The 22,688-nt window shown below is 39.0% G+C and overlaps 1 protein-coding gene across 3 annotated transcripts in view; it reads right to left on the bottom strand.

Moving 5' to 3' along the window:
- LOC121927021 overlaps positions 1-22,290 on the bottom strand; it is a 33,399-nt gene extending 11,109 nt beyond the window's left edge. Inside the window, exons 1-4 of one of the 3 annotated variants that reach the window (XM_042460502.1) lie at positions 22,164-22,290; positions 13,466-13,546; positions 11,029-11,181; positions 10,837-10,902 (exon numbers count right to left, since the gene is read on the bottom strand). In XM_042460502.1, coding sequence (XP_042316436.1) covers positions 10,837-10,902; positions 11,029-11,181; positions 13,466-13,546; positions 22,164-22,253 — 390 coding nt within the window. In that variant the 5' untranslated portion in view covers positions 22,254-22,290. The other 2 variants (XM_042460503.1, XM_042460504.1) reach the window with 2 other exon arrangements.
- Positions 22,291-22,688: the final 398 nt, after the last annotated feature.

Raw genomic sequence — 22,688 nt, 5'->3', positions numbered from 1 at the left:
TGATGCTATAACTGATGTGTTAGACATTCTAGCTGAGTTCTATTACGGAGAAGTTAGAGAACTTCTAAAGAAATATTACTTTCTTTACTCTTCTTTCTAACTTTATTCATTTGAACCATTCTCCCAATTTTTTAGAAGCTACTTCTTCCAAAATCTAACATTCCGGACTTCCTAGTTCAATACCTCTTTCCACATCTTGGTTTCTGCTTAAGATTGAGTCTGTTTATCTCTGGTTGATTTAATGAACAACAGTTCTTGGACAGTTATTTAGAACATATAGAAATGTTACCTTTTGCTGTGACCAGAAAATGAACAGTGCCTTACAAAAGTATTCATCTCCTCTTCACTTTTCCATGTTTCTGCAACACACTACATTTTCCCCATCCAGCATCAACTAATGTTGCCACAACTCATTAGCACAACACATTATCCTTTGAGTACATCACTATACCTTGCTTTTACTTTCTATTATTCTGTATCCCTTTTTACCTGTGCTGGTCTATGGCCATAATAAAGATGAACTGAACTGAACATTACTAATCTTTGTTCTCTATCTCAAGAATATCCAAAGCATTTTGGTCTGTGGTAAAGATAAAGTCCAAGCTGCTTTAGATCACGCCTGCACAACATACAGCTGCTTGTGGCCCACCAAAGGTTTTTGGGCAGCCTGCAAGGATGTGGAACAATTTCAAGGCTCCTCTGCTGCTCAGCCTCCTACTAAGGAGAGGACCTTGTGGAAGAGGATGGGCAATCAATCACCCTGCAAGGCTCCTCCGCTCCTCTGCTTGGCTTTCCCCTAAGAAGGCCAGGCCGCAAAGGAAGAAGAGGGGCAAACACTCACCCTTCAAGGTTTCTCTGCTGCTCAGCCTTCTCTTGAGGAGAAGGCCAGGCAGAAGAGGGAGAGGATGGAATTAATATTAATAGTATTTATTATTAATAATAATATTAATAATTAATTGATATTGAATTAAAACCAATTTTCAGCCCAAAGAAGCTCGAGCTATTTTAATTTTGGACCCTACCTACTGCCAAGCTGTGCAGATCTGATTTAGATGCTTGGTATTGTGATTCTGTGGAAGAGAATGTCCCCCTTCCTTTTAAAAGTTTTAATGTGTTTGGTTCTATGGTCCCTTTGACCCTGCGAGCAACATTAGAGGTTGGAAAAGTTCCTTCCTGAGGTCTGAGCAACACCACCATTAGCATGTCCTTTCCTGTTTGTTCCTACTAATTCTGTATCCAGAGATATATCCCATATATGTGTCCTATTCCACCAGATTTTCATTATGCTCACTACCATCTATTTCTTCCTTTAAAGTCAAGCATTCCAACTCTTTTGGCTCAAATTAGTATATAAAAGGGGTTCCTCTCCCAACATCTTGTGTGTGCATTTGCCCCTATGGACTATTACTCTAAGCTTGAGACCCATTTCTTCATCCCATCCTCATCCTCATTTAGGCATTTCAAAACAATTTCTCCCATATGTCTTAGGAATGTTTGGTGGCTCCTATCTTGAATCTGTCCTGGTTTTTAATCCAAATTTTAAAGGAGCTACCTGGGGTGCTGAACTTCATGCACAAAATAGGTTCAAGACTTGGGTGGCTCCTTGAAAGACTAAAACCCAGATTAGACCCAATACCTCAATGACATTGGTGCCAGTAAAACAAGATATTCTCAAACTGCTATTAGCTTTTTCCAACCTGTTCTCCCAGGTTTAACGTATTAAGTGGAAGCAGTTCCAAGTGCAGCTCACCTCTTTTTTCTTTTCTTTTGGGTTGTTCATCCTAACCCATCCTTTCCACAGAACTATCCCATCAACACATTTACATTCCAGTTTGCATGTGGGACAGGGAGTGTTTCAAAGAAGCTACTTTGGAATTCCTGGTTTTCAATCTCCTACCTTCCAGTTTTCAAGGCATCATTACATTTCCTCATGCCATTAGTGCCATAGATTCCCCTACAGCACTATCTACAAAGCTGTCTTGATGTTGCATGACATTCCTAATTTTTTATAACAGGGATGAAATTCACAATGCTGCCTACATACCCACCACATACTCAGCTATCTAGATCCCTAATGAACCAATCTCTTATAAACACTATCTCCCATTCTGCCCAGGAATATCCTTGGCATAAGAAGGTATGTTTTGCCAATGAATCATTCTTTTCTTAGGCATCATGCCCTTATTTCTCCACATGATGCCCTCTTCTCTCTGTAGACCCTCATTCTCCATGACAGCAACCAGGTTGTTACAACCACCACATCCCTGAAGGTTTCATCCATCAACCTCTGCCAAAGTTTCAGATTTGACTTGTTTGAAACTGATTTATAATTTCATGAACTTGTTATATCGACATTGAATTATATATTTTACTTTGCAAGCCACCTTGGGAAGACTGCAGTCTTGAAAGGCAGCTAAGGAATGTGTTAAATAAAATAACTGACAGGTTTTTTTCTTTGCACATCTGATTTTAGAACGTTTCACTTATGGAGTACAACTGTTTAATATCAGGGTATGATATCTGAAGTTATAATACTGTTACAGGGACACCTGGCCACAGAGGAGGTGTAGGTATACACCCCTTCAACAGGATGCCGGAAAAGAAAGGGGAGAAAAAAAGACTGGCCCGTAGTAGATCTATCAAGAGACTTCAGAATATGCTGACAAAACAAACCTCAAAAGAAAAAGCTGAAACCTTAAATCCTGAAAAAAGACCTTTGAGGTCAAACCAGTTACTCCAGGGAATCCTGTACAGGTCAGTTCCTGGAGAAAGTGGATTGAGGAATGCAGACAGAGAAATTCTAGACAAGCAAGAAAGTACTAAAAATGAAAAACAAACGTTAAGAATAAGTCTGGGAACGAAGTGGCTCAATTATGAAAAGTAAACCTTAGCCTTACAAATATTTCTGTCCAGGTTTGAAGACATGGATTGTTCTACATTTCAGTAACTTTGGGGTTCTGTAGTTACCATCCTTTGTTAAAGCTGTGCAATTTGTTTTAAATGTAATAATTACAGTACCATATAATCACCTTGATGCTATGTGTGAGAGAAACAAGAAGATGCAGCTATTTTCTCCTTTTCTTGTCCCATGGGGAAACTTTCTTGTGAATGTGTCCCCAGTGTTTAAGAGATATGGATTAGAGAATATACAGAAACCTTTTGAAATTTGACACTGAAGTGTCTGATGGTGCCTAAAAACAAAGTTATTGTGGCATTAGTTATGAAGTAAACTCGTTAGTTGTCAGGTACATATCCATACGGAGGTGAAATGTAAACTGTGAAGTCAGATGGAAATGAGAAAAAAAAATAGGATACTTACATTAAAGCTCAATGCATGCAGGCCCAAATATGCAAAATAAGCATAGTTTCCAACTTGTGGTTGATTGCCTTGAAGTCATTTTTGACTTATGGTGACCCTATCGCAAATCTATCATTGTTTTTTCTTGGCTTGATTTGTTCAGAGAGGGTTTGCCATTCCCTTCCTCTGAGGCTGAGAGAGTATGACTAGCCCAGAGGTCAGGCAGTGGGTTTTCATAGCTGAATGGGGATTGGAACCCTGATCTCCAGAGTCATAGTCCAATGCTCAAACCACTATACCAAGCTGGCTATAATGTACAACAGTGTCCTAGCATCATCATATTAATTAATGCCTGTAGTTGGCCAGGCAACCATAACTATGAATCAATCAGGATGTTTTTTAAAAAGAATTTCTTGGGGAGTCCCAGGGTGTGGTTTGACACCACTTTAAGTGCTAGATGCAGTGTAAGGAATCCTGGTATTTTTAGTTTTACAAGGTCTTTCTCCTTTTCTGCCAAAGAATGCTGGTGCCTCACAAAATATACAAATCCCAGGATTCTGTAAAATGGAGCCATGGCAGTTAAAGTGGTGTCAAACTGCATTATTTCTACAGTGCATATGCACTCCTAATTCAGTATATTCACAATAGAGTCTGTTTTTGAAGTTAATTTCTTCAAGAGTGGCAATTTCCAACTATGAAAGAGAGTTACTTTTCAATTTTGGCTCAGTACAGAACAGCCTGCTTTAACTGAACACCTTTCAGATATTCTTAATTACAATTCTCATTAGCTCCAGCCAGCATGGACAATGGCTAGGGATGCTGAGATCTGTAACTCAAAATACTGTTAGGACAGTATCATAGCAGAAGACCTGAGGCAAGAAGCAGAAACTTACTGTTACTCAGCTGTCCTTTCCATTAGAAACTTAATGTACCTGGAAAAAATCAGCAAGTGATAGAGCAAAGTACAGGGTTTTTTTTACATATTTTTCTCAATCCACAATAATGGAACTGTGTATGAGCAACACCTTCAGTGATGTGCAGTCAAACTCGAGTGTTCTGTAGTAAGACAAAAACCAGTACTTATCTCTATTAAAATTTAAAAGGCAAACTTCACAGGAAGGTTACTCTCAATTTTGACCTGGCTTTAAACATAGGAAAATAAAAAAAGGAAGAAACAGAAACATGAACAATGCTACCTGTTTAGAGTCAAGGTGCTATTTAATGTTTTATTTAATATATAATGATTTACAAAATACAAAGATTTACATTTCCAATAACAATGTATTACATTTTCTGAATTCAGCGCAATAAAAACCTATCTTGTTTACAGTACTAGTTTTTCTATTCAAAAAGATTGATATGTGTTTACAAAAATTTTCATTTTAAAGTACAGTAAAAAAAAGCAATACTGTTGATTTTTTCAGAACAAGACTTCTGTGATTATGACACTTTCCTATTTGATTTCAGGATTTAAAAAAATAAAATATATTACACATTTGTAAGGCATTATAATTTTTTTATTTTAAAAAATAAAGTATCTTCTAATATAAGATCACAATTTGACACTAGCTACTGGCCTACATACATGTTCTAAGGTCATTAGGGGAAAAAGTAAGTAGTGCATAAGTGCTTGAAAAGCAATACATAGATTTCAAAAAATGTAATTAGAGCCTCCAATACGGTTTATATTAATCATACTGTCTATGCTGCCAACCTGAGGAAAATCTATTGGGTTGGGTCAAGATTTAAGTGCATGCAATAGAGCTGGCAGAAGTGGACTTCCAATACTCCTTCCTCATCTGCTCAACAGCTCATCCAGGCTCCTGAAAAATGCTAACTTCTGGACTGAGAGGATTCTTCCTCCCATTAAATGAGGAGGTCTTCTGTGAGTGGAGCATCACAATGTACCCCCTTCAGCAGGATCTCCTCACTCTCATGTAGTCATGAGAGGAGAGAGGTTGGGAAAGGAGGTGGTCTAGAGACACTGTTGTGGGGTGATCCATTTCCACCAGCCCTATGATATGTGCCTATGGCTGACTCCTATCTATTTCCCTCCCCTCAAAATGAACATTTTGGAAATGATATTGGCTTTTGTAAGTCTCGGTCTTTCCAGAAACACAAGTGAAAGTTTACCACTCAACTCAAGGTTCATCAGCTGCTACAGTGCCACAATGCATCCTAAACATAACTAAACTAAAGTTCACAGAGACTGATTAAAATTTTATGATGTCCTTTCTTTTGTTATATAAGAGACAATTTTAAATTCATAAACAGGGCCGTTACTTTCAAGAGCTCTCCAACGGAGAAGGCTAAATGTCTCACAAAACTACAGTTCTCAGAATTCCCTAGCGTTAAGCCAGGACAGTTAAAATGGTCTCAAAATGGATTATTTCTGCAGTGTGTTTTATACCCAACTCTACTAGCCAGTCCCAAGCACCCACTCACTCCATTTTGACCTCTGTGAATGTAAGTACATTATAAGAAGGCCTATGCCTATATAGAATGGGTGACCAAAGAGCAACAATGGTCCGATGTGGTTTCAGAGCCCTCAATATTCAAAAATGTTTTCAAAGAAATGTGTTCTCAAATGCCCTCTATAGTAGTGGTGGGAAAAACATTGTCATGTTTTTGGGTCCCTGACTATTTAGGGCCAAGAGAGGCCTTCAGTTAGGACAGGGAGTGGACTGGAAGTGACTTTTTCCTAGAAGGGATACAAGGAAGCAGCCCTCTAAGGCCTCTTGGGGAGCCCTAACCACTGAGAGTTGTCCAGCCCAATGTACAGTACAGTATAATAAATGAGACATGTGCTCTTCTTTGTTTTATTCCAGTTTTGAGTGGTAATGACTGAGCAGACTGAGCTCACATATGCTAGACTCTGTACATCTAAACCCTATTCCATAGTATGTGCAATGTGTGGACGTTAGGTAGGCCTGGAAGGTCCCAAACATGCTTGACAATTTATTTGCTTAACTTACATGGGGTTAAGAGGTCGCAAGAACAGTTGCTTTGCTAACACTGCAATGCTATGCGTGTTTTCTCCGAAACAGCTCCCACTGTGTTCAATTATTACTTCCATGCACAGGGAGTAAGCATGCACAGGATTACAGCCTACATAGTACTGGAGTCATTTATTCTGAATCTACTTGACTGATTTCATTGGAAGTATTCTGTGTAAGTAGAGTGAACAACACCATCTTTGGATTCCTGAGACAGAATATAACTGTTTTTTGTAGTGCCATGTATTTACCTACTGCATATCTTGTCTTTTATACTTCATTGTAAACTACATTAAGAATTTTGAAAGCAAAATCTATTGAAGAGTGAGAATGTGTGGAGTGAATTTTAAACTCTGAAACAGACAAAGTTGTTTTGTATAAGAATATAACAGTGCTTGCCCTTTCATTTAAATCTTACAACTGCAGAACTGGAATGGATGGGTCACACTGACATTTCTGTAGATGTTGTTCATAAAAAATTCTACTGGAAGTTTAACAACTCCAAAACTTGTGCAGGGTTTTAAAAAATCAATGCTATTTATATAGAGAAGTAGGAAACATTTGTCTGCATTGGGAAGCAAAGAAAACACATGCTGTGTTAGGACTTTGAATATGGTTTGGTTCAAGTAGTAGGAGACATGCTTTGCATGCAAAAGCTCCCTTGGACTATCTGGATTTATGGGCAAGCTAAAACATATGACTTCCATAGGTGTGGGTGGAGAACAGATCAGCATGATGTTGTTCTCCCCTTCATTATTTCTTGCCTTCTCTTATCTGCCAAAGAGAGTAACAAAGTGACTAGCCTTGATCCCGACGTACTCACTGTGCTTCCTGTATTTTAAGACTTTAGGGGGCTGCCCTAAAGGGGGAAATGTCATTCATGTTCAATGCCTCCCAACTTGACAATTTGTGAGTCTTGTACATAATGAAATATGAATAACAAAACAGAAAAGTGTATGAAATATGATAAACATTATGAAATGTGATGAACTTTTAAAAATATATATATATCATGTGCTTTACAATAATTACAGTGGTTCTTATGTCCTTTTATGGAAATGCTAACAAACATGGTTCTCACACAGCTTTAAAGTTAAGATATTCTTTCCCTGATGCTGCTCTGCAGTGATTGCTAATAATACAGTAAGGTCTTACACAGTGAAGGGCATGTATAGAATTGAGGTGCAATGTAGAGAAAGCGTATTGCTATTTTTTCCCAATTTTGGTTAACCAGGCTGTATATGCAGAACTTTGACTTCCATAGCTAATAGAGGAAGCTAGTTACACCTGGTTCATTGGATAACAGCCCCTGGACACACAGTCTGGGTCAAATGGACTTTGCAATGGCAATTTCATTAAGGGAAAACATCCCATGATCAGCTTAAGAAAAACAAAGCAATACAACTAATGTCAACTGTGAACCTGCCTATGTTACCTTAAACATCCAAAATCTGAATCAGATAATCCTTGACATTTGTGATATCCTTAACAATCAAGTATATTCATGATCTTAACATCTTGGTTAGTCATACTGGTAATCCTTCAAAAATCTTTTGAACTACTGAAGATTTAGAGACACATTAGTGAATACTATCAATTAAACACTGTATATTGTGTGTGATTTAAGAGTAGGAAAATATGTACTTGTTTTGCAATATTCACAACACTTGTTTTGGATGTGCAAAAATTCATATGTGAATTTCAAGTCACTAAAATTGCAGACATTCACTCTAGTGTATTTATCATATATGTGTACATACACCACATCTATGTCCACTTCTTAGTTTATCTCCACTTACCCCATATTCATTAAAATGTGCCTCTACTGTGTATGTATGTGCATATATTGGGAGAAATCATCAAAGTGAGCAGTCTGTTGAAGTAAAAACATATCTTAGGACATAAAAAGGCAAATAGTGAATGGGTTTCTACTGTGACAAACTTTTTTTTTAAAAAGATATTTCATAAACTAAAAACTACATTCATACAATTTAAAAGGAGTGCAAAAATATTTCAGAGCTCAAACTAGTCCATACACATTTTGTTATGGTCTATCAGTGCATCAATATCCTCTGATCTTCTATAAACCCATAATATGGCCAAAGTGTCCCTGAAATGAAAACAACAAGAACCATATATTGATTCAGTTCTGGGGTTATTACAAGGATCAAAATTTGCATCACACTATGAATTAATTAGCAGCCTTGGCAAGCCTGGGAAGTTTTAGATTTAGTATCCAAAAAAAAAATTAAAATAAAAATGTTTTATTTTGAAGTCTTCCCAAATCTTCTGTAGGATGGAACTTGGAAATTTAATCTAAAATAAATGAATGTAATGGCATGTGGAATGAAGCAGTGGTAGAAAGATGCTCTGACCATTACCGCTTCTCCTCTAAATGGTATTTACTGAGACTTACACAGAGTTGCAAGATAAATCACTGAGCTCACATCTTTTCTGTGGTGACGGGGAGGTTGTTAGAAGGGTACACTATGAAGCAAAGAAATGATGTATTGGAAGAATTTTCTTCCCCTTTCTACTCATATTTTAGAAAAACAAACACAATACTTACTGCCCATCCCATTTTATCCCCACAAGGATCCCTGCTTGCAAAGCAACTGTAGACATCTTGCAGTGTGCCTACAGGTGAAAACCTCAAGATGACGTTGAACACTTTTTAAAAAAAATATCCATGTTGCAGTTCCAGATTGGGAATCAGAAACATGAACTCCCATGTCATTCATCTTTACTACTTCCTCTGGCTTCCTTGAGCCATCAGGATAACAAAAAAGACTGATGAAGCAGGACCTGCTCTAATGAATCCTGCAGCTACCTAAGCTACAAAAATGGCTCATTTCACGGGAAGATTCATCTTGTGATACAATAAGGTTCAGACACTTCATAGAGTGATATACAATCAGGACAATTTGGAGCAGTTTTGCTGGTTCCTAAAACTCTATCCTCCCCATCTGGATTTGGCCCTGAAAATCCAGGTGCATGGAACATAAACTGCAAGCAAGCATAAGTTTTAACTTTACACAATGTTGTTATTCTTCAGGGATATGTCTGTCAAGGCATTGCATTTACCTTCCCATCTCTTGACTTGGTGATGCTTATGCCAACATGATGTAGCACTATCTCTGATAAACCAGCATGTGTTTGATAACTGAGTATCTAGGGGCAAGGGCCATAATTTAACCCTATAAACCCTTAGCATGATAACAAGAAAGGAGGGAGGTGTTTATTCACACATTACAAGAAATATCAGGAGAGCATGTAAAATATAGACATTGTCCATAAAATGGATAAAATTAATTTAATGAAACAACTGGAACAGCAATTGACAATTATGCCAATTGAATGGGTCTGGTCATCAAAAACCGCTGCATATATCCCGATTTACCACAAAGTGAAATTAATTAATTAATTAAGATAATCTGGAGTGTTCCAAGTATTTGAAAAAGGGTGTTTGTTAGTGGGAGCAACCCATTCACATTAACAGAAAGCACAGTATTACATTGGTAAAGTAATTCATCCCCCTAACACTGAACTCACTGAGAAAGCCCACACATCCACTGAAAGCACTTGGACGTACTATTAACTTTCTTTATATCCTGCCCCCAAACTCAAAGCAGCTTACATATTAAAACCAATATAAGGCATAAAAACTTAGAAAAGATAATCATTAAAATATGATTAAACTACCATTAATATTAAAATACTTTAAAACGTGGATTAAAAATAAAAAAGCAGTTTAAAAAGCAGTAGAGCACCTTAGTAAACACGTTTTCTGGGGAGGGAGGAAGCAACTCCTGCAAGCCTGTTGGAATAAGAGTTTTTGCCTCTGGGTCTTTTCTTGGAAGTGCCAAAACCTTAGAGTATCCACTAAGATGGCCCTCTATCATGTACCCACCAGATGTGGTAGGACTGAGAGTCTCTCTTGAAGAATTCAGAGCCCAAACAGTTTCATACAGGAATATCTAGTTCTTCAAATAGCCTGGTCATAACCAATATAATCTTATATGATCTTATATAGTTTTAGGTGGGGCAGGAGTAGCTTGGTTTATCCCCTCCCCCCCCATTTTTTTAAGCTGAATCAGGCTATGTATTTGATAGAAAATATCTAAAAGCAAAAATCAGTATTCCAAAAACCCTCTCCCAAATGTTTGTGGAAATGTTTCTCAAACTCTGTCAACAAATATTAACTATCTTCTAATTAGTTACACTCCTTGAAGAGAGTAATTTGTGCCTTTTAAAAAAACTTGAATTGAGATTAATTTATGTGACTAAACTCTGCTTTCTAGCATAGATTTGAAAAATGAGCTTGCAGTCCCAATATTTTGAGTGTAATGCAGGAAACATATTTGTTTGCACTCTGCTAGCATACCAAGAAAAAACTAAATCAATCTGCCTCTTTTATTTACATGCTTTATCCCTAAGCAATGCAAGTGCAGGTTTTTTTTTTATTAACCTTATGTTTTATGGCTCTAATATTTAAGAACAAGCCTATCTTTTATGTCACAGTAAGAAGGTTAATATACTTACAGGTTCTCCAGCAATACATCTTGGGCAAGGTTGAACAGGAGCTCTGGTTTCATTATGCGGAAATATCTGATTAACAAGCACATACACACAAAATTGTTTTTTAAAAAACCACTACCACCATTATTTGACATTTTTATTATGAAATATATTAACATCTTCCTAAAAACATGCATTAGGCTGCATAAAACTTACAGTGCAATTCAGTTTTTCCTTCATAATTTGAGGGTTGAGAAATTCAGTGGGATCATCCTGACTCGAATCCTGCTCCATAGCATTAAAATCTACAGCACACTTGCTTGGTGGGTGGGAAGTGCAGATCATCTCCAAACTTCTACATACTCGTTTCTGTTGGGGGGGGGGGATGAAGGAAGAAAAATAAATTAAAAACAATGCAGAAATATACTTCTATTATAAACACATAGTGTGTAGAGTGACTTGTTCATGGGAAATCAAAAACACAAGCCCCCTCTTAACTTGCCTGCTCCCTGGGTGGACACAAATAGTTCACAATCAGTTTCCTACCTAAGAAATGAACCATTAATTATTCTTCAATTTCCTATCTAAGAAATGAACTATTAACTATCTCATTGCTGTGAGGAACAGTGTAGTAAAGAACTGTAAAGGACTTTCTATGGCTGCATCCGCACTGCTGAAATAATCCAGGCTGACTGACACCATTTTATCTGCCGGGGCTAGGGTTGCCATAACCCGCCCCCCCCCCCCGTGACCAGCACGCTTTTGGGGGGCCCCTCCCGGTCATGGTCCGGTTTGGGACCCCACCCGTGCCTGGTCCCGTTTGGGGGCCCGCTCCGGCCATTGCCGCTGCCGCTAATGCGACTGCTGCAGCGCCAACCCACCTCCTCCTCCAGCTCCACCTTCCTCCTCTTCCTGGCCTCCAGGGCGAGGGCTTGAATGCCGCCCAGGCCTCAGTAGGGGCCAGCGGCAACGCGCGTGCCTGCCCCACTCCAAGGGAGACCCTTCTCTCCCTGCCTTGGAGCTTCCCCCGCCGGCCAGGCAGGCTCCAAGGCAGGGAGGAAGGGTCTCTCCTCGAAGGGAGACCCTTTTTTCCCTGCCTTGCAGCTTGCTCCTCTTCTTTCTCCTCCTCCTCTTCTTCTGTCTCCTCTCCTCCTCCTCTTCTTCCTCCTCTGCTCCTCCTCCTCTTCTTTTCCACCTCATCCTTCCCCTCTTCCTCCCCTTTTTCTTCCTCTCTACTTCCTCTTCTTCCTCCTCCTCCTTTCCCCCTCTTCCTCCTCCTTTTCTTCTTCTCCTCTGCTTCTTCCACTCTTCCTCCTCTTCTGGTTTTGACCAGAAAGGGAAGCACATTTCTGCCATCTGTCTAGGAATAATGCCAAATGTCCTCCATTTTTATCATGCCTAAGAATCATGCATTTATATGAATTTTTTTTTAAAAAAACACCATTTTTTGCGTGTCCTCCATTTTAAAAATGTGTCCTCCATTTGAAAAATTTGTCCTACGTTTGTCCTACATTTGTCCCAGTTCGGAGGTCCTGACTTATGGCAACCCTAGCCGGGGCTCAATGCTATGGAATTCTGGAAACTGGAGTTTTGTGAGATATTTAGCCTCTCAATATATAGACCCTGAGGTTAGAAACCTTTGCAAGTTACATACTGTCCTGATTTGCTTCAGTGCTGTATAGTGAAGAAAGGTTTCTGGAGGACAGGAAAGAAGCAAAGAAAACAGGAAATAAATAAGGTGTCATTACCATCTTGAAATCTTTGCTCACTCTCATCCTGAATGACAAAAACAAGGCTGTTGTTCCAAGCTGAATGAAGGCCCCAAAATGCATTATAATACTTTCTTGCAAATGCTGTGTATGGAAACTAAATTCAAAATTTGTTAGGCTAAAACACAGCAGATGAATGCATGAAGTATCTCCAAGGAGAAAGGCTAACACAAGAACAGAGATGAAAAAGGAAATAAGATATATCTAAAAGAAGTGAATCAGAAACAAAATATGTATTATACTAAGAGTGTGCAAAATGTAATAATAAAAATCTGAGAAGGCCCCCTGAAGGCAGGCTGCTTTCCATCGAAAAAACATCCACCTCCTTTGTTATTGCAGAATTTGTCCTTTATTAAAAGCTATGGCATGCAAGTACAAGCAGCATAACTAGCAAGATGCATGAGAGGAAGAGATAAAAGAGAAAAGTGATTTAGTGCTATGCATCAGACGAAATCTTTCTTATCAAAAATAAAATCAGAGTATTGCTTTGAGTCTAATGTACTTATATCAGAGACAAAAATTTAACATACAGAGTAGCTGGCTAAGAATCTTATACTAATGCAAGCATAACCTTCTTCTATAGAGAATTCAATGTTATTCTGAAATTCGATGGCTTTGGAAACATCTCAAGGAACTGCAACAACAAACCAGCATTGAATTCTGATTGCAAATACTGCATTAATAACAATGCCTAGCATGTCTGTGGCAAGACCCAATGGGTTCATATACCTTTCGAGACCTCTTCTTCTTACTGAATTTATCAAAATGGTGTGTATAAATGTGCCAGCCCTGTTCTAACAGGGCTTGAAAGCTTAAATATGCCAGCTAGTCTATCTGATATAGAGACTAGAATTTGGGATTGTATAATTAGGAGAGTGTCTCACCTGTATAGTAAGGCATAAAAGATTATTCCAGAGATATAGATATATACGTATACATGTAGATTCACCTTCACCTTTGCTGACCTGAACAGAGAAAGCATTTTTTATTTTACTCTATGGGACAGATGAACAATATTTGGAAAATCTATATGGTTTAAAGTGCATGTAGTGGATTCTGCATAAAGAGTTCACAAAATGTATAGAATGTATATACAGAATTGGAACTTATCATTAATTACAGAAGTGGCTGGTATTTTTGGTAATACTGTATTAACTAGTGCCCTAGTGCCTTACATTCATAATGCATCTTTTAATCTTCATGTCACTGGAGGCAAGTTTAACCTCAAGGACCCTTTTGATTTGAGTTTTCTATTATGCATTTATGTTATGTTAGGTTTTTGCATCAGATTCCAATATTAATTAGGATCCAAAATAACTTGTTTTGCCTTATGTGTGTTGCATATTTTTTTAAAATGTAGCATCCACCAAGTTTCATTTTACAATGCAAGAAAGAATTAGACAGAAGCAACAGTGTTGTATGCATGGAACACACAAAAACCAATGAGAAACCTGAAGACAAACGAAGGGGAAAACATGTGAATGGTTTCTCTCAAAACCAAACAGAGCTCTACAAATGCTACACTAAAATATGTAACCTATTAATGACAAGAAGGAACAAAGAAGACTACGGTATGCAAAACTTTCTTGGACCAAGTTAATCCTAAATTCCACTAAATAAGATTGTAATCCTCCAATTGCTTAATTTTGGCCAATTCCATTAGTTTTTTTGCGGGGGAAGGGAAAGCATCCATATAGCCTCTTAAATGCAAAGGGCCAAAAGTTCAATTTTTGTTCCCCTAATTTTTTTCTTGTGTGAAGGCATGATAAGGGATCCCATATAGGTTGTAGAATGGCCTTGAAAGTTAATCTGACAACAAATAACAATAAACCTTTATTTCAACAATAAACTGTGATATTCGAAATATACAGTTTTAATTGTTGCAGTTGTTATGTGCCTTCAAGTCAATTCTGATTTATAGTGACTGACTCTAATGCAAATCTATCACAGGAGTTTCTTGGCAAGTTTCTTCGAGGCAGTTTACTATCGCTTTCCTTTGAGACTGAGAGAATGCGACTTGTCCAGGATCACCCACTGGGTTTCATGGCTGAGTGGGAATTTGAACCCTGTTCTCCAGTGTCATAGTCCAACATTCAAACCACTACACCACACTGGCTCTCACTATTTTAATTACACTTTTGTAATTTACTCCTCTGTATATTATAACTTTGGACTTATCCAGACAATTCTTCCAATTCCTCCAAGAATGTTCTTATGGTACTATTGCTGTAGCATTCAGAAAGAAACTGGACAAGGCAGTGGAAGCTACACTTCTTGGCTGTGTGCACTGCAATGTGTGAGAATGAGTGGCATACAGACAAAACGCTAGAAATATATTTCTAGAACATTGCAATTGAGGTATCACACTCTTGGAGAACTGTGTAATGTACAGAAACTATGCTGAAGCTTCAACTTTTGCAATGATATTGAAAGGAAAGTTATTATCTATTTAGTAACACAGAATCATAAAGTTGGAACAAGCCCTATGGGCCATCAGGTCCAAGATCTCCAGCAAGAGCATCCCCAACAGGTAGCTATCCAGCCTCTTTTTGAAGGCATCCAAAGGAGACCTCTATCACCACTCTAAGCGACTGGTTCCATTGCAAACCACTCTCACGGTCAAGAAGTTCCTCCTAATGTTTAGCTGAAATCTATCCTCCTGCTACTTAGACCTACCGTAGTTGATTTTTGACATCTTGTTTCTGAATGTGAGATACTGTGGAGCTTGGCAATTGCACACATCATTTGTGCACAAAAATGACAAAAAGAAAAGTGATTATACTACTTTTTCACTTATAGATTATGCTTGCTGGTGATCACATATACCTTTAAAAAAAAGGTTTACTGAACAGATCCTCACGCACCCTGTCCTGGACATCATACCTGAAGTAACCAGTAATACAGAGAACAGAATTTCACAGTTGTTAGTTTTGTTTGAACTAGCACCTTGGCAGAAATAAAAAGAGAGGTAAAAAGACACTCTGTGCTAATGAACTCTCTGAAAGTATATGTGCAGTTGATCTTAAAGCTAAATTGCTATTATTATGTAACAGAAAATTGTATGATCCTTGGTTTGCTCTCAGAAAACATCTTTGGAGCCTAACCAACCAACCAGTTCAGGTGAAACAAAGTGGATTGGCTTTTAAGGCCCAGTATTTAGATGACTGAATCTTTACTGACAAGTTATGAATCAGAGTGTGACTCTGTAGCATCAAATCACTTCGCAAAAAGCAAGATGGAAGCCTAAAGTCATGTTAATGTAGAGGGCTTCTGTGTGACCTCAGTATTTCTGTGCACTGCTGTGGACAAGGCAGCATGCATTGAGTTGAATTCATTAGCATGCTGGCAGACCTGCGTGAGCCCATTGTCGGATGAACTCCACTGAGTGGGGCTTACCCTCAGGTATGTGTTCACACAGTTATAGCCTCAGATATGTCTCCTGTAGGCCCAGTAATTATTCACCTGGCTCACCTCTACACCTCCCTCCTGCTGTATAAATGTGGGATATGCTTCAGGATATAACTTGAATGAAAACATTATGGCATGGATACTTAGTACACTAATCCCATTATGGAAATAGGCTATATGGAGGGTTCCCCCCCCTTTCTTATTACTGCATAAATTGTAGTCCTTTTTTGGCAAACATGAGAGGAGTGGCTGAGCTGAAAGTTGGTTTCATAGTACCAGACAGTTCCTAAAAGTGGGGTACTATCTGAGACCATATCCTGAACGTGATACTAAACCCAGGCGTATGTCTACAGAGGTTCTTGTTTGTTCTAGTGAAGACCACAGTCCAACTGGCTAATATTAGTTATTTAAAATGTGTGCAATAAAACATTTTGTGGATTAAAAAGTTATTCTTTACATTGTATTGTTTGGATTCACCTTATTTACCAACCATTTCCATTCCAGCTTTTATTTTTCCTGAGCTATGGAAGCAGAATTTAGTAATAGCCATCTTATAGCCTCTAAGTATTACCCTTTTATTTTAAAATCCAAACAATGCCTTAAAACATAGTTGCACTCAATGGCGTGTGTGCTGAGGCCCAAGGATTATGTAACAGTGATTGGTAGCTCTTTGCTTATGTTGTGTATACAATGACCTTGCTGTGTTATTTCTCTGGAAGCCTTCATGAAACCCTTCATCTTTGTCCCCAACTTGATATTTTCTGGTTTGGCTATTTCTGCACTGAATATACTCTTTGACTCAAGGGAGAAGATGGGCAAGGTAAACCTGCACTTACTGTCTGGTACAGCTGCATTACCATATGGCTGGGAGCACTTTCTTAGCTAAGTGTATCAGTGGGATAAAAATTAAAGGAGACACCAATTACCAACTGTGATCTCAAAAGCTGCAGATAAGACCAATCACCCCTTAAGGGTGATATTAAAACTCACTCTACTGAATATAAAGCATTAAAGAAGATGGCCTTTAGACAGACACTGAAAATGAGGATGGCATTAGCTTGCATTATTCCGATCAGCATAGCCAACAAATCCAATCCTCTGTAGAAATGCTATTAGTGTCACCCCAAAAAGTGGGGAGGGGTAAGCTTTGTGCAAAGTCCCCGAAGGTAAAGAAGCAAATAATGTCATTAATGCGTTAACAGCCTCTGGTCACTTAACAGAGTGGTTTTAATAGGCTCTAGAGGGGAAACATGTCCAGCCCTGTTCAGCCAAAGGGAAGGTTAGAGCTGTGTGTGGGTTTTGAAGATAGTGGGTTAGAGTCCTAGGGGATTTGCCTGCCTTGTTGGATATTTGCAAATGTCCTTTTAATAAAGCAAATGATGGCTAACTACAATTAAGTACCGAAGGTGGGTCTTTTAACAAGCACATGCCATTGCACTGATAGGTTTAATTACACTATAAAGCTCACTGGAAAACAAGGAAAAAGATATAAGAGCACCAAGCTTTGCAAAATTAGTGTATAACAAATCAATAGTGATTTCAGGTTTTGGTCATGAGCATTTGGATTCTGAACTGCATTCCAAGTCTCTGTTTAAAAAACTGGACCTTTTGCTTAAAAGTATTTTTTAAAAAACAATAACAACAAGCCCTTATTATATTAAGAGCTTTTATTTAGTTGCCTGTGAAATCTTTAAAGGACAGAACAATGTTTAACTATTGAGCAAAAAAGAAACTTTCTATCTGGTAATTATAATCTCTGGAAAGACAAATATTTTAAAATATAAAATTCAGTTTAAAGTTGTTTAGAAATATCTCTGCTTAAAGAATGTACAGCACAATCACTGTAAACTTTCAGGGGCTGTTACTTAAACGAGGCACTAAGGGATTTTTAAGGCTTTGGGGGGAGAAACAGATTAGTGAAGAGAGATACCTGTAAGAAGTACATCCTTATGCAGAAGAATATACTTCCAGGTAGCTTCCCAGATCCTGGTATCTCTCCCATCCTTCCTATCCAGCTAACCCTCAGAGACAGTGCAGTAAACAATTTCAGTTTAATATTTCAAATTCCCATGCAGCAGCAGTGAAAATTTAAGGCAATGGTAGGTTTTTCCACCCTCAGGCCACACTTTCTCTCTGGTGCACAAAATCCACTGCAGCATCCACCTTATCCTCTTGCCTCTCTGAACTGTCAAGGTGTGTTGTGTCAGAAGTACCTACCATCTAAATTTATAAATGGGTAAGTAATGGTTTCTGACATTTATGTATATCCAGGCTGCTACATCTTTCTCCATTCCCACGTCCATGACAGCTCATGAAATTTCCTAGACAGAATCTGCTACTTTCCTGGAGGAGTGGCAAGGTCTGATGGATGAGGAAACCCTCTAGGAAGGTGATGTAGAATCACTTGAAGGTTTGAACAGGCAGTAAAAGCATCTGTCAGGGATACTTTAGCTCTAAAATGCCCAAACTGGTGAACGAGGCAGAGGTTTATGACCTAAGGCCTCTCCTTTTTTTCTTCAGGCCTACAGCTTTTTGCTTCAGTCTTTTAAAATACGAAGAACTGCCATACACCAAAAGGGGAAAAATGAGGGCAGCACTTCAGGTCATGCCCTCACTGATAACAGATTTGCAAGCAGACATGGCAAACAACTTACTGTTTTGATGGCGATGCAAGAAATTTTAGGGGCAGGATTAAAAAATAAGCCCCTAAAATGTGATTTGCTGGTTGTAACTGCCAGTTAAGGGTCTAAATACCCCCAAAAGACCAGATCCCATTTGATCTTGAATGCTAAGCATCCCTGGTTAGTACTTGGATGGGAGACCACCCCAGAATACTAGGTGCTGTAGGCTATATTTTAAAGAAAGTCAATGGCAAAACATCTCTGAGTATTCCCTGCCTGAAGAAAAGAAAGAAATGTATAGTGTTGCCATAAGCTGACAGGTGACTTGAAGGCACATCTCCACATGATGCAAATAATCCCCTTTTCTCTTTGCCATCACCCTTGACCCTGTGGGTGGACATGGAAATCAAAGAATACAGGGAATTATATTATATTATACACACACACACACTTATACTTATTTATTTATACCCCGCTCTTCAGCCAAGGCTATCAGAGCGGCTTACAATTTGTTAATTAGACATTTCTCTGACAGTTGGCCCTTGTGGTAGAGCTCACATTCCCAGATGAAGAATATACAAACAGGTGAGTGTGACCATCATGACCAAGATGACCACATGCCATCACTGCAAAGGAGGAGAAGGCGCTGCAAAATGTAGGACGTTCAAGAAAAATGCAGGACGTTACTAGTTATGCTTGAAATGGAGGACATTTTGGAATTCCTCCTGGACAGAAGGTTGAAAATGTAGGCCACATCCTTGAAAAGGAGGACGTCTGGTCACTCTGATCTTGACCTGCTGTGACTCTATAACCTGGTAGTGAAAACAAGGCTGGGGGGCTGTTCAGGTTCAGTGGCAAGAGGGCTGAAGGAAAGATGAGGGAAGGAGGGAGGGAGTGGAATTTCAATGGCACCCTCCATGGCCCTAAACTCAAGATGAGGGCTGGGCTTTATGACCCTCAACAAGGACATCCACATGGCTCAGTGCTATGGGATTTTGGAAACTGGTTTGCTGTGGCAACAGAGCTCTCTGACAGAGAAGGCTAAATGTCTTACAAAAGTACGAATCCCAGAATTCCATAGCATTGAGTCATGGCTGATAAAGTGGTGACAAACTGCATTATTTCTGCAGTGTGGATGCAGCCAACAAGCAGAAGAGAAACAAAGCTGGACTACAGAGAGAGCAGAGACTGCCTTGGAGAACCTTAAGCCGCCCCCAGTACATTTATGAGAGGAAGGCCAAACACCAAAGTTAGGCCTTCCTTTTTGCGCAGGAAAGTTGCTAAATATTCCCGCTTTTGAAAGCGCCATTATTGGCAACTCTTCATCTGTCTCTTCCTCGCTCTTGGCCAGAACCCTTTTGCCTGGGCATTGTGCCTTTCCTTACAAGGCCATGCCAGGGAAAGAGCTGGCAGAAAGACTGGCAAGCTTTGTTTTGCTTTCAATTGCTAGTTCCTATTGCAACCAGTGGGTAGTTTTGAGGACAGCTTGCTTAGGATTGGGGGAACCCCTTCTTTCAAGTTTTCTTTCCAACTTTTCTCTCTCACCGTCCCTTGAGACAAGTGTTAAATCTAGGATCCCATCCACGCTGCAGAAATAATCCAGTTTGAGACCGCTTTAACTGCCCTGGCTCAATGCTACGGAATTCAGGGAACTGTAGTGTTTGTGAGACAAATTTAGCCTTCTCTTGTCAGACAGCTCTGGTGCCACAATAAACTACAATTCCCAGGATTCCCTAGCATTGAGCCAGGGCAATTAGAGAGGTCTGAAACTGGATTTTTTTTCTACAGTGTTTTGGACCTAGGAAAGCTAATCTATCCATCAAGGTTTCTGAATCAGTTTGGTGCTACAAGGCCCCTTTGAATACTGATTTTCCAGAATAACATGGCCCTGTTTCCATGTGAGAATCATGCATCTTCAAAAGTATCTCTGCTTCTTGGTCCATGCAGCTGATGAAGTAGACTAAGGCTGCATCTGCCCTGCAGAAATAACCCAGTTTGACACCAATTTTAACTGCCATGGCTCAATGCTATGGAACTCTGGGAACTGTGGTTTGTTGTGGCACCAGAGCTCTCTGACAAAGAAGGCTCACAAAACTACAACTTCCAGAATCCCTTGGCATTGAGCCACGGCAATTAAAACTGGTGTCATGATGCGTTATTTCTACAGTGCCGATGAAGCCACAACTACTTTCGCACATTTGATTCCTAACACCTTTGCCTTATGAAGAAGGCAAAGAAGGAGCACTGAAAGTTTGTATCATATATTTTGTGCATTTTGGTTGGCCTCATAAAAGTATCAGTTTGTGGATTTTGGATGTTATTGTACTTTTACTTTGGCAAAGTGACTGCCAGAGGTTCTCCAAGATCCCTTTGCAGAGTGATGTTCTGAATATATTTGAATTTTGTCCCATACCTTCCTTCTGCCCTCCCTCCAACTCACTTGCCTGGTGGGCTCCTATACTTATGGCGACCCTAAGGCAACCCTATCATGGGGATTTTCTTGGCAAGATTGGTTTAGTGGAGGTCTGCCATTGTCATCCTTTGAGGCTGAGAGAGTGTGACTTGTCCAAGGTCACCAGTGGGTTTCCATGGCCAAGCAGGAATTTGAACCCTGGTTTCCAGAGTCATAGTCCAACGCTCAAACTATCACACTACACTGCCTCTCATAATTATTACAACATAACATAATAAACTATAATATATATAATATAATATATTATATTATATATATTATATTATTTATTATTTAATATATTATTGATATTATATTAATATCTTACAATATATAAGATATATTATTTATTTATTATATATATATGAAATGTTATTATAATATATATTATAATACATTAAATACTATATAATATAATATTAATACTATATTAAATAATAAATAACATATTAAATAATTATAAACATGTTATAATATATATTATAATACATTAAATATATTATATATTAATATACTATATTAAATATTAAATAATAACATATTAAATATTTATATATATATATAGGTTACAATATAATAAAACATATTATATATACATATATAAATAATGTTTTTATTATTACATTATAACATATATATATAATTATTTAATATGTGATTACTTATTATTTGATATATTATTATATTAATAATTTTTACTATAACTATTATGATTTTATATATACATATATGTGTGTGTATGCATGCATGCATGCATATAGTAAAGAATATCATATAACACAAGGGCCACTAGGTCTGCCTTTATACCCCTCAGGCCCCCTTTCCCTTCTCTCTCATTTCCCTTCCAAAAAGCGCCTGCAAAGTTCTTGTAAAAAAGGTGAACCAAAAGCGAAAGGAGCCGTGAAAAAACAGGAGGGAAAGAGCTGAGAAAGAGGCTCTAGGGCGGGTGCTACAGCGCATGCGCAAACAGAGAGGCAGACACCCCCACCCGCTCCCTCTCTCCATTTTGTAGAGCCGTTGAGATTGAGAACCGCGGGGGGCGCGCGCGCCGCGCAGCCCCCCCTCCTCCCCATCCAATGAGCGCGAGACAGCCAGACTCACGCGCTCTGGCTCGTGCAGGCAATATTCCGCGGGGCGCCTCCGCTGCTCCCGCTTTTGCTGCTGCTGCTGCTGTTCAGCCACTAATTCCATGAGCGCTCAAAAGAGATAGCGCTGCTGGTACTGGTGGCGCTAGTCTCCTAGGCAGCGCTCCACCCCTTTGTTCATGGAGCCCGCCCGCCCGTCCTCCTCTTCCTCCTCCTCCTCCTCCTGCTGCTAAGGGCTGACAGGGAGAGGAGGAAACAGAGCCAGCACTTACTGGCAAAGAGAGTGACCAAAATTAATTAATTAATTAACCCCACAAAAACAAAGCATATAAACACACCCCTCAGAACAAGGAATTAGTCCCTCTCTCAGCCATTGAAACCCTTTGGGCAAGTCACACTCTCTCAGCCTCAGAGAGGATTATTTTCCCTTCCCTCTCTGAACAGGGAGGCCAGGCGTCCTCCTTTTCCAGGACACGTCCTACATTTCAGCCTTCTGTCCAGGAGGATTTCTTTCTTTTTTTTACCCCCCAGATAATTGTTA

Source organism: Sceloporus undulatus, chromosome 3 (assembly GCF_019175285.1).
Source record: "Sceloporus undulatus isolate JIND9_A2432 ecotype Alabama chromosome 3, SceUnd_v1.1, whole genome shotgun sequence".
Classification (NCBI taxonomy): Eukaryota; Metazoa; Chordata; class Lepidosauria; order Squamata; family Phrynosomatidae; genus Sceloporus; species Sceloporus undulatus.
Note: the sequence above shows the minus strand (reverse complement) of the source record. Positions and strands in the feature narration are given on the sequence as shown.